The sequence below is a fragment of the Hibiscus syriacus genome, unplaced genomic scaffold (assembly GCF_006381635.1).
Source record: "Hibiscus syriacus cultivar Baekdansim isolate YM2019G1 unplaced genomic scaffold, ASM638163v2 tig00111025_pilon, whole genome shotgun sequence".
NCBI lineage: Eukaryota > Viridiplantae > Streptophyta > Magnoliopsida > Malvales > Malvaceae > Hibiscus > Hibiscus syriacus.
This window is the reverse complement of record NW_024062959.1, coordinates 181,343-192,932: the sequence shown is the minus strand read 5'-3', so window position 1 is coordinate 192,932 and position 11,590 is coordinate 181,343. Positions and strand designations below refer to the sequence as shown.

At 35.5% G+C, this 11,590-nt stretch overlaps 2 protein-coding genes across 3 annotated transcripts; both read right to left on the bottom strand.

The window, feature by feature from the left end:
- Positions 1-948: 948 nt before the first annotated feature.
- On the bottom strand, positions 949-2,487 carry LOC120150743 (phospholipid-transporting ATPase 2-like). Its single transcript, XM_039163374.1, has 4 exons — positions 2,341-2,487; positions 1,581-1,678; positions 1,076-1,218; positions 949-980 (listed from the first exon to the last, which is right to left on the bottom strand). Exons 1-4 carry the CDS (start codon positions 2,485-2,487, stop codon positions 964-966), a joined length of 405 nt encoding a protein of 134 aa, XP_039019305.1. The 3' UTR covers positions 949-963.
- Positions 2,488-5,802: 3,315 nt separating this feature from the next.
- Positions 5,803-10,868, bottom strand: LOC120150729 (coatomer subunit alpha-1-like). 2 transcript variants are annotated; one of them, XM_039163351.1, is made up of 4 exons: positions 10,782-10,868; positions 10,437-10,659; positions 9,160-9,654; positions 5,803-8,898 (listed from the first exon to the last, which is right to left on the bottom strand). In XM_039163351.1, the coding sequence occupies exons 2-4, from the start codon at positions 10,642-10,644 to the stop codon at positions 5,948-5,950; spliced, it is 3,654 nt and encodes a 1,217-aa protein (XP_039019282.1). In that variant the 5' UTR covers positions 10,645-10,659; positions 10,782-10,868; the 3' UTR covers positions 5,803-5,947. The 2 variants fall into 2 exon arrangements, with proteins under 2 accessions (XP_039019282.1, XP_039019283.1); XM_039163352.1 differs by lacking the exon at positions 10,782-10,868 and having other exon boundaries at positions 10,437-10,749.
- Between the last annotated feature and the right edge of the window lie 722 nt (positions 10,869-11,590).

The following is an 11,590-nucleotide window of genomic DNA, read 5'->3' as shown; positions in this document are numbered from 1 at the left end:
TGAAAACAAAAATATGTTCCCTTTTTCTTCTGCTAGCTGATCCTGTGATTGGAATCCTTGACATAACATGTCTTAAAAGAATTATAAGGAATTACAAAGTTCAGTTAGAATTAACAAACAAAGATCTATCAGCTAAGAGTATTCAGATGACTAACCAATTATAAGACTATAAATCTTTGGCAACTTCAGCAGTTGCACTGCTAATACAATTGGAGATGCGAAAATTGACACAAGCAATGCCCCTGAGAGAAAAAAAAATAAGCATCATACAATGATGTCCAAGTTTATCAGAACGGCTGATTCAAAGTAGTTTTAAACGCAAATTTTCTTAAACTCACTCATTCTTACAAGCAACAAAGCTTACCGATTGAATCATCTCGTTGTATAGTCCTTCAGCCATTCCCAATTCTCCTAATTTCACAAAGCCTGAGATCACAGCACATTATGAAATGCAATCACTCACAAGTCCGGCTTCCTGCATCTTCTTCAGGTAGCATTTCGCTACGTGTGGTAAATCTGCGCTAGCTAAAATCTGTATAAGAGAACTATAACCGCATTTATCCGGAACTACACCGTGACACTGCATGCTATCAAATAGCCAACATGCTTTATCGTAGCTCTTCGCTATCCCGTCAGCTTTGATCATTACATTAAACTCAAGGACAGTAAGTCATTATGTTATTTCCAAGAATAAAAACTAAAACCATAAAAATTAACTTATTAAAGACTATTTGAAATGATAAATCAGAATTTACAAGAGCTATGAACTTGAAGCAAAATAAGGATGTTAAAGATGAAATTTGTATTCTCATCTTAAACATAGAATTTACGGCCCACGGGCAAAATAACTTATTAAACTCCATTCCCAATTTTGGACCCCCCTCAATTATAAAATATCAGCTTTCATTAGCAAGATATAAAAAGTCAAACTGTCCCTGATTATTTCAAGCAAGACAATTTCATTCAACAGAAATGAAAACCTAAAAAATGGATTCAATGAGAATATGAACCTAAAAATGGATTCAATGAGAAAAGATTAGGTAATGAGCAAGAAGGTGAAAAATAGATAACGAACCTTTCAGCGCATCACCACTCTCATTTCCATAGAAAACGCCATTAATGCAGCATCTTCTAAAGATCATTCTATTTTCAGTTAGTGTTCCAGTTTTGTCAGTCATTATGTACTCAACTTGTCCAATGTCCTCACTTATTGCTGTGCTGCCACATAAAAACAAACCAATTTTATCAAATATACATTCACTAAAATCTATGGCAGAATCCAACCATGTAGCTAAATAATTGCATATAATTCTTTTCAAAAACAACTCCTATATAACAAAGTTTTAGTTGTAAAAATAAACTTAATAATATAGTAAGGAAAAAAAGAGAGAGGTAAGAGTTGTGAAAAGTAAAAACAAAAGGGAGAAAGATAAACAAAAGGAGAGTTAAGTGTGCCAAGTCATACAAGACTCAAACATTTGAACAGATAATGTTCAGTTTGAGTGACATCAACTTAGCTACCAGTTTTGTATACTAAGAAGGGCACTCCAACTAATTGATTTCTTGGAAAAAATACTTACTTCGTTGCATGTGAAGGAATACCAGTCTCATAATCTATCATCTCAGAATCCCAATCAATAAACTTTGCATATAAACTTTTCACAAGATCCAGAGAGACCTGCAAAAAAAGGCTTGATGGTTAACAAGATAAAATATCTGAGAAAGAACTCAAATATGGAAATAAAATCAAAAATTGAAGCAAATAAACAAGATTAGAAGCAAAAATTAAAAGGATATTTAAGATGAAGCTTATATTCTCATCTATTTGAAACCTTACTTCAAGTAAAGAAACCAATCATCTCCCAACCACCGAACCTAAGAGTATTAAAAAATAACCCATTAATCCAAGAGATTTTAACTTGGACCATCAGTACAAGGACATGTGTCTACAATAAATTTAAACTAGAACTAGTTTCTGACACCCACTTGGATTTCTATTAACAATCAAATGATTGAACAAAACATTCTACACTTGTCCTACTAGTCCTAGTACAATCAAATGAAACTAAAACATTTCTACATTGGTAAAGTTGTAATGCATTCCTAATCATATTATAATCATGCCATAATTATTATTATTATTTTAAACTCAAAACTCACATCACTGTTGCACCATATTTTGATCTAGTCAATGTCTCGCGTAACACAGTACAGTGACTAGCTAAGAACCTTCTGTGCTATTAGTGGCAAGCTGGTCCGTTCAGTATATCAAGGTTCATACCAAAAAAAGAAGAGCATGGGCAACAATTCAAAATCATTATTATTTTTATATTGGGTTACCTTAATAGATATGGGTATCATGATGGAACACAGAAGCTCAAAACGAAGAGGAATGACCAATAGCTCATACCATGGACCTTCAAGCGGATATAGAACATACCATTGCTGCAACAAAAAAGTGGGTACAAAGTCAACACATTGTTGCATATATATTTTTGGGGGGGGGTGCGATTCTTTGTGCAAAGCTTCATGATAAAAAATATGACTGAAGAATAACAAAAATCCAGAAAATATATGGAAAACCACAGGCATGCATGGAGGAAAGGCAACTGAGCAGCAAGCAAATTTGAAAGAATAAAGCAACGAGGATTATGCAGGTATCCCAGGGAGACAACCTGCCAGGCCCAAACATCCAGCTAGATATAGATTGGTTCACTGATAACTTTTTATTTAATTCTAAATCTAATTATATTACAAAATATTGAAATATTAATATAAAGTAATCTTGTGATGTTTTAAACGGGCAGGTTGCAGAATCATGGTATTGGCTTTTAATATAAGGACAACCCTCTAAGTTTACACACCGCTAAATTGAGGCTTAGATAAAATCACACTGCAGAGGAAAAAGAGTGCAACGCCACCTAGTGCATACATCAGTTTGTATCCAAACCCACAAATTTCATCCCTGAACTATGTGATCACAGATCTTATAACATGATTCAGATTTTAGGATATTACCTTAATAGGAACCAAAATCCAACTTCAAGGAATTTAAAAGCCGAATTTTACCATAGAGCTGCAGAAATTTGGAAGCCATTGTTGCGCCTTGTGCCTGCAGAGAGAAATGGAATAGAGAGATGTCTAAAAGCAATGAAAGAGGGGAATGAAAAGAATGGAGATATCTGGGTTGAATGTAAGGGGAAGATGGATCGAACAATGGAGGTCGAAGGATCAAAGGATCAGAGTGGATGCGAAGAGATAAAAGGGAGGGGAGATATATTTCGATGCCCAGACTGAATCTATGAAATTAGGGTTTTGTTTCGATATGTTAAAGTAGTTTTCAGTAGCAACGTTTTTTTACGTGTCTATAGCGGCGTTTGTTATTAAAACGCCACAAAAGTACGTGTCTATAGCGGCGTTTGTGTAAAAACGCCACTAAAGTACGAATCTATAGCGGCATTTGGTATTAAAACGCCACAAAAGTACGTGTCTATAGCGGCATTTGGTATTAAAACGCCACAAAAGTACGTGTCTATAGCGGCGTTTGTGTAAAAATGCCACTAAAGTATGAGTCTATAGCGTCGTTTGGTATTAAAACGCCACAAAAGTACGTGTCTATAGCAGCGTTTGTATAAAAACGCCACTAAAATACTAGTTTATAGCGGCGTTTGTATAAAAACGCCACTACATTACGATTCTTTAGCGGCGTTTTTATACAAACGCCACTAAAGTATAGTATTTTGCGGCGTTTGTTCAAAAACGCCGCTATATGTAAACAATTACCGGCGTTCACAGTAAAAACGCCGGTACATCCGCCGCTAAAAACTATTTTTGCTGTAGTGAGATTACCTTATTTTTTTAACTAAAAATGAAATTTACTAATACTATATGAAGATATTAGGCTTGAGTTTTTTTTGGTATTAAAATAATATTATTAATTAATAATATTTTATTATTTATTAAAAATAATATATTAGTTAATTTTTTATTATTTATTATTTATTAATAAATTAATAATTATTATTTAGATTTATTTTTTGAATGAAATAATTTTGAAGTAATTCCTAAAAATATATTTTAAAAAATTAACGAGTTGTTCGCGAACTTATCGATTTAGGTTAGACTTTGTTCAGCTCAGCTCGTAAGGTCTCGAGTCAAGTATTTACCGAGTTTTAATCGAGTCGAATTCGAGATGCTCAACTCGTTAATCACCCCTAATTACAACGTAAGAATCAAATTGAAGATTCCAACAAGTAAATCCAAATTTAGTTTACCTAGAAACTGTGCTTCAATCCAAACCCATGCTTGCCACGGAACACACCCAGGCTTTACATACAAGAACGGCGACCTCTTCGAATTGTTTAATCTTGGCAAACGCCCTTTTCCCCAATTTCCTCATCATTCGCCTCCCGAATTTCCCAGCCAATTCCCTCGGGATCAACTCATCATCCAGATCACTCCCATACCCACCATCATCATCTTCTTCTTCTTGATCGCATGTGTACGGCTCACCGTAACCATCATTGGACAGCTCATGATCAAAGCCGCTATCAATAACGTCTGGAATCATGTCGGATATAAGATCGAATAATCTTTTAAATTTTTTTTTTCATTTTTTTTCAATATCAGATATAAGATCTAATGTCTGGAATTAAAAAGAAAATGTGTAGTATATTTTTTAAAATAAACCTAGGTCATATTTAAGTTAATATAATAATTGTTAGATTGATAAAAAATAATTTAATTTAAATATTTTTATATTTAAAGATTAAATTAATGTTTAACCTTGTATACATAGTAAAATTAACTAATAATATATATTATTTATAGTAAAAATATTATATTAATGTCAAAAAAACAGAAAAACTTGAAAACAAAAAACGAGAGAGAGAGGGAGGGAGGGAGAGGCTGTTGGTGCTTTTCCCCTTCGATTTTGGTCCCCTTGCGAGATGTTCCCATGCACGTGCAAAAGGCAAGACGGCAATTTCTTTTTCTTTCAAAAGCATTTGTTCCTTTCAAAAGAAAATTAAAAGATATATATATATATATATATATCAGCTCAAATATTAAAAACAAATCGCATAATAACGTACTATATATTTATAAAAACATTACAGTAATTTTGAAAAATCATAATATAATTGGTTGAGTATAGTTAGATGATTATAATATATCTCAATAATTATTGTAATTTATAGTTCTCGTTGAATTGATTGTAATTGAAAATCATCAATTACACCTTAATATATTAATATTAATAATATCCTATATATTCTAATAGGATTATATATATTATTATTATTAATCTTGATAAGTTTTTTTAAATAATATTTATTCAAAATCTTTTTTAATTAATGACAACGTACATACACTATACATATATAATTGTTCGAATCTATCTAAGATTTCTAATAAGAACAACACTCTTTTTTTATCACCAAGATTACTTAATGAATTCACCAGTGCATGATAAGTTGAGTGGTTTCATGCATGTTGTATCGAATTGTAAGAACATTCAATGACCCTTCAAGTAAAATATCTGGTTTGAATAATATGAATGAAGAAACAAGACTGAGAAAATCTGATTTGATTTTAGATAAAATCGAAGCTCAATTTAAAGTAACCAAAGTAAAGCGTCAAAAGGCTAAAGCAACCATTGCTGAATGCATGATCTCATAGCCATAGCCTACAACCACTATTGTAGACATGTACTCCGAAATGGACAGAGAAATATTATCTTCCAAACATATTAAAGGAAAAAAAATCTAGAAATTAAGTATACAAGACGCATACTAATTCGAGGCCGAGTAATATAAGTACACAATGTATACAAGTTCTCTAAGCTACTTACCTTTCAGCTGCAGATAAGAATCAATCAACGGGACTGTTTGTGTTGCTCAAAGGATAAGATGATGTTTCCAAACAAGCCATAACGTAAGCAGCTTGATCATCGTATCTGCAAAGGAGAACAGAACAACCCTGAAGCATCTGCCCCAACAACTGCAAGATCACACACTGGACACAATTGCCCTTCCTGGCTAGGCACGAAGCGAGTAGTGCAATACGGGCAAGATACATCCTTCTGTCCTCTGTAAATTGGCACATAAGTCGCCCCGCAAGTCACAAATGGGTTTCTGAAATCATAGTTCAGCTGAGAGGCATCGGTCGTATTCCTCTCGGCAGCTTGTAGCACTCGCCTCGCAGTCTTGGCTTGATTCTCATTTGTTGGGTTTGTTTCCAGCAGACGTCTGGCAAAGTTAGCCGCTGTAGCCAGGTTCCTTGCCTTGTAGCAGACAGTCATTGCATTTAGCAGAACAAGTCTGAGGTGAGGCAATTGAAGGTTGCAGTGGGTGAAGTAGGCAGCAAGCTCCTGTTGGCGCACCGGGTTGTCATTTATTTCTCTTCGCTTAATCTCCATCTGCAAACCAAGGACATACTCCTTAGCGATAATAATTAACTCCTTGACTTCATCAACTTCCTTCCTCGATTCCACGACAATCAATGGAATCATATGAAGAATGTTGAGGAAGACCTGAAGAGCCTCGGTAAATTTTCCAGCTGTTGTTGCCTTGTAACCAGCCTTCAGCTTTCCATCCAACTGAGAAAAATTGAACACGAGGGCTGGTGGACACCTAACATTAGGATTACCAGACTCGCCCCACCCTCTCTCAATTGCCAACGAGACCACAGGAGCAGATGAAAATGCACGAAGATAGCTATGGCTGCCAGTGTGAAGATCAAGAAACATGGACCTTAAAGGAGCAAAGTTTCTTATGCCAAGCTGCCTGCTTAGCAAACGCATTGCTGTATCAAAACTGCCTGCTGCTGCATGATCGGCAGCAAGAGACGATTTTTGCGTCCAAATTTGGCTCACAGGCATACCGGGAGTCGGTGCTACAAAGACGGAAGAACTAGCATTGGCAGAAACCTTTGGTGTCTCGGCCTCAGGGGGAAGTTCCAAGTCTTCAAGGTCCCATCCACCTTCCTCTTCATTTTCTTCAGCCACTTCCCCATCTTCCAAAATTGCAGCAACATCCCCATTTTGCAAGCCATCAGCATCGACAATATCAAGATCCTCACCCCAATTACCTTCAGCACCCTCTTCTTCATGTGCATCACCCCTGCTGATACTATCCAATCCACCTTCAAATATGCCTTTCATAACTCTCAAGAGCGGCCAATCACCACTGCACACGACGGGGATTGGAGGCATCAATAAGGATGGTTTTTTCCCCTCTGGCAGGGGAGGGACTTCATCTCCCAACTCAGCTGCTAACCTTTCAGCCACATCCTGTAGCCCATGGACTGATGCTGTAACATAAGCAAGAGGCAAATGACCAGCATTCTCCAAGATCTTGACACGCTCCCTTACATCACCAACATACAAAGCATTGTGAAATTGACCCATAACATCGTTCTTAACTTCCGCAATTTTTAGCATCTTGTACATCTTTTCTAGGTTACCAGTTATGAGATAAAGAAAAGATAATCTCTCAAAGTTCTTTGTCCTCTGGTAGGCATATTCCACTATACCTGCATTGCCTTGGCGAAGGGCCTCCACACCCAATCTATACCAATGATCTTTGTCATCGATCTCCTTAGCTGATGCAACGGCAATTTGAATATTCCCACTCTCAAGAGCCAAATTAAAGCGTGTTTTCTCATCTTTCACAAAATGGAGAGCCACTTCAGGGAACCCTTTCTGTTGCAGATAAGCAATCACGGCCTCACCACAAAGCTGAGAGTTTCTTATCATACTCATAACCTGATCATATCTTTTCCGAAGCAGACAGAGCTTGAAAATGTATTCAGTATCATCAATGACTATAGTTTTATTCTTCCCATCACGATCCAGGCAAAATATATTATTTCCAGAAACCTTTGTCATGTATACAGGAACCTCAAGTGTTCGAATTATACCACAATCTCCATTGGGAAGGAAGTATTTTATATGGTTGAGGGTGGTGTAAATTAAAACACCATTGTCATCCCAGGATCCACTCTTAACACGAATTGTCTCGTGAAGAGTGCTCTGGTGCACAAGCTTCTTATTAGCAATTATAATGGTATGTTTGCTGAGCAAAGCAACGCTCTCCATGTCATTAGACCAAACAACATACTTCACCAACGGGGCATGAAGTTCACCAAGAACAAGCCTCTGCTGGAGATCAAACATAACTACTCTATCCTCTGAACTACACAAGAGGTTACCTGTACCAGCATAAAATATTGCATCCGTAGGTATTGGAAGGCCACTCTTTTTAACCACCTCATTCTTTAAATTCTTGATTAAGACTTGATTGTTGCCTTTATCAAGAACAGCAAACCGGTTCCGAGCTATAAATAAAGCAGAACTGCCGGGACCTTTCTTTGCCTCCTGAAAACCATCTCCCCTACAGATGCTTTCTTTTGGTATCGCATACAATTCATATGATCCTCCATCCACGTCTAAGCAAATAAGAACAGCGTTTTCAGTTGGACTGTAAAAAAGAGTTCTTGGACTTTGACTCAAACTTGTCGAACCTGGCCGTCGAATTGGAATTACTTGTGTCTCTCTTTGGGTTGAAAAGTCATAATGCCTTAAAAACCGATCCTTGGCATAAAACAAAGAATTGCCACTCACTGCAAAAGCAGGACGCTCTCTCTCTAGCTTAAATACAACTATGCCACTGTCATGTCCAGCAGCCAAAACATTCATCTCAGGATGAACAGCAAGAATCCAGAACCTGTCATGCTCTCGACGGAAAGTTTGGAGTCCAGTTCGCTTTGTTACATCCCACACACGAATACTTTTATCCTCAGAATTAGATACAATGATGTCTAGTTTAGAATGGAACATAACACATGATACATTATTTGTATGTCCTCTAAAAGTATCCACTTCCCAAGCCTTTGTCTCTGCAAAGAAATAAACAATTTAATTAATACCACAAAAAATTAGGGGTCTAAATACCCAGCTGTAGGAAATATAATGGAGAAATTGACATAGCTTGGCTTAAAAGCCAACGCCTATGCAGCATATAGAAAATTTAAGTGGGGGGGGAAGGGTAAGTTTTTATGAAGATTTTAATTGGCCAATATGTATTTACAAAAAGCATTAACCTATATATATCTAGGAAATGAAATACGAATGGAGGAGGCAATGTTTCCGATGATTACCATTCATACGCCATAATTTCACTTGCCGATCGTCTGCTCCAGAGACTATCAAAGGTAAGCTGGGATGAAATGCAGCCCAATTTACTCCTCGGTCATGACCTTCCAACACATATTTAACAACTGCATCAACACCACCAAAAAGATCTGTGTTCATCTGACTCAAACGTAAAATATCATCCACTGGAGAGGCAGTCTTCTTATTCAAGGAACTAATATCCCAAACTCGAACAGTCTGATCAAGGGAGGCCGAGACAACAAGGTCTTCCTTAGGATGGAATGAGGCACACATAACATAATGATTATGACCAGTTAAAACGGAGATACAAGTTCGTGACTGCCAGTTCCATATGCGAATAGTCTGATCATCACTGGCACTCACAATCCAAGGATTCTCATGATGGAATTGCACGGTTCGAATGTAGTCAAGATGTCCAAGAAGGGTGAAAACACATCTGTGCAACTTATAGTTCCAGACCTTTATCTTGTAGTCATCCCCTGAAAACAAAAACACCAATTTTTATTATCAATTGTATTGCACAAGATAAGTTTAGCATCTAATATGCAAGGTTGAACACCAAGTTATTTTTCTCGTTATGTCAGCCAAAAATCACATTAATCCGAATTTTCCTTTCACAATATTTATTTATGAATAACTAAAACACTTGTTTCTCTACTTCCTTGTCTGACAGCATGGTTATATCAACTATATTTTGAAAACTAGTAATCAACGCATATAGTAGTTAGGGAAAAAAATTAAGTCGGGCTTCTCCTCTCAAGCAACTTATGAAGAACATTCAAGCTACGGTTCAAAGCTGAACTGCAGCAGCTGATACACCAAATAAACAGAAGATTTTGTGCTAGTTAGAATCCTTTTAGGCGGTAATTCTATTTTGCCCCTTGGTGCTTCTACTCACTAGCAGCTTTGGGTGGCAAATAAAAATAACAATTTATATAAAAAAAAAAACATAAGTATATCTATGCTTTAGAAAAACCACCCGAATAATGTTATATCATATATGTGTTAATGCAGATATGAATTTCTCCTATAATCCATCCATGGTTCAATCGACATTCATCACCCGAGAACATAAGATCTAGGTCTAAATCAAGTCAAACTATGTATTCTAAGGTAACTCCCGATCCAGCATTATCAAGAACCTAACATTTCTCAAATGTATCACAGTAACAATTAAAAAAGGAGCGTATAGATCAGTAAAACAATCACGAGAATTCTGAAGCTGAGATGAAATTAAGGCGCAAAAATAAGAAGCGCAAACCTCCAGAGACAAACAGAGGCTGAGACATGTGAAAATGGACACCGCGAACGGGGCCGTCATGTTCTTCGAATCGATCAATCAAAGTTCCCATTCGATAGTCCCATAACTGGATAACGCCACTGTGCAGACATGCTAAGATCCAAGGCCTCTTAGTGTGGAAACTCAGTCCTTTCACTCGATTACTCTTCGTTTCAAACTTCGTCAACATCTTGTTCTACTTTCCCTGTGATGACAACCAAATCCAACGTCCAAACACACAGTTAGTCAAACAGGAAGAGTGAATTTTGATTTCGAGAGAATTAAGCAAAAAATTGAAAATTATAACAGAATCGAGAAGAAATTTACCTCGGATCTGATCTAAACAGCTAAATTAAAGACTAAATTGGAATCACTTTGGAATCTTTCGATTCTCTCTTTGTTTTAATTTCTGAGCTTTCTGGTTAGTGTTTAGCATTTGCAACTTTGTTGTTGTTTGTTGTAGTCTTCAGGCGGAGCTTTTACGGTGACGTTTCATGATTGTTTAATTTTTAGGGTAAAATACAATTAGAGTCTCCCTATTATTAATAAATTTACATTTTAATCACTGAAGTATGAATCATTATGTTCAGGTCACTCAACTAATCGGTTTTTTTTACATACTCCACTGTTAATTGGGGATGGAAAGATGACATGAAAGCTTTTGATATTGATATGATAATAAATTTAATTTATTAATATATATTTAGTATATTAATTTAATTTTAATTTAAAAAATTTAATTATCATATGTATAAATTAAGTCGTAACTCTAAGTTTTTTTTAAAAAAACAAAAATTTATAAAAAAAATCTAAAATAAGATAATGTAATTATAAAGATATAGTGACGGTCCACTCTTAATTTAGACTGAGCATAAATTTAAATTTTTTTCGATTAATTATTTATTTTTTGATTGTGTTTATACTGAAATTTTATTTGTGTCAATTTTATACGAAAATTTTATACTACTAATTTGTTTTTATTCATTTTTAAAAATATTTATAGATCTGTTACTATAAAAATACATGAATCATTTTATATACAAAACTATTCTCAAAGTTTTTATATTCTCTTTCTGATAATTTTATTGAAAATGAAATTATTGAGACTTATAATAAAAATGTATAATTATAATAGT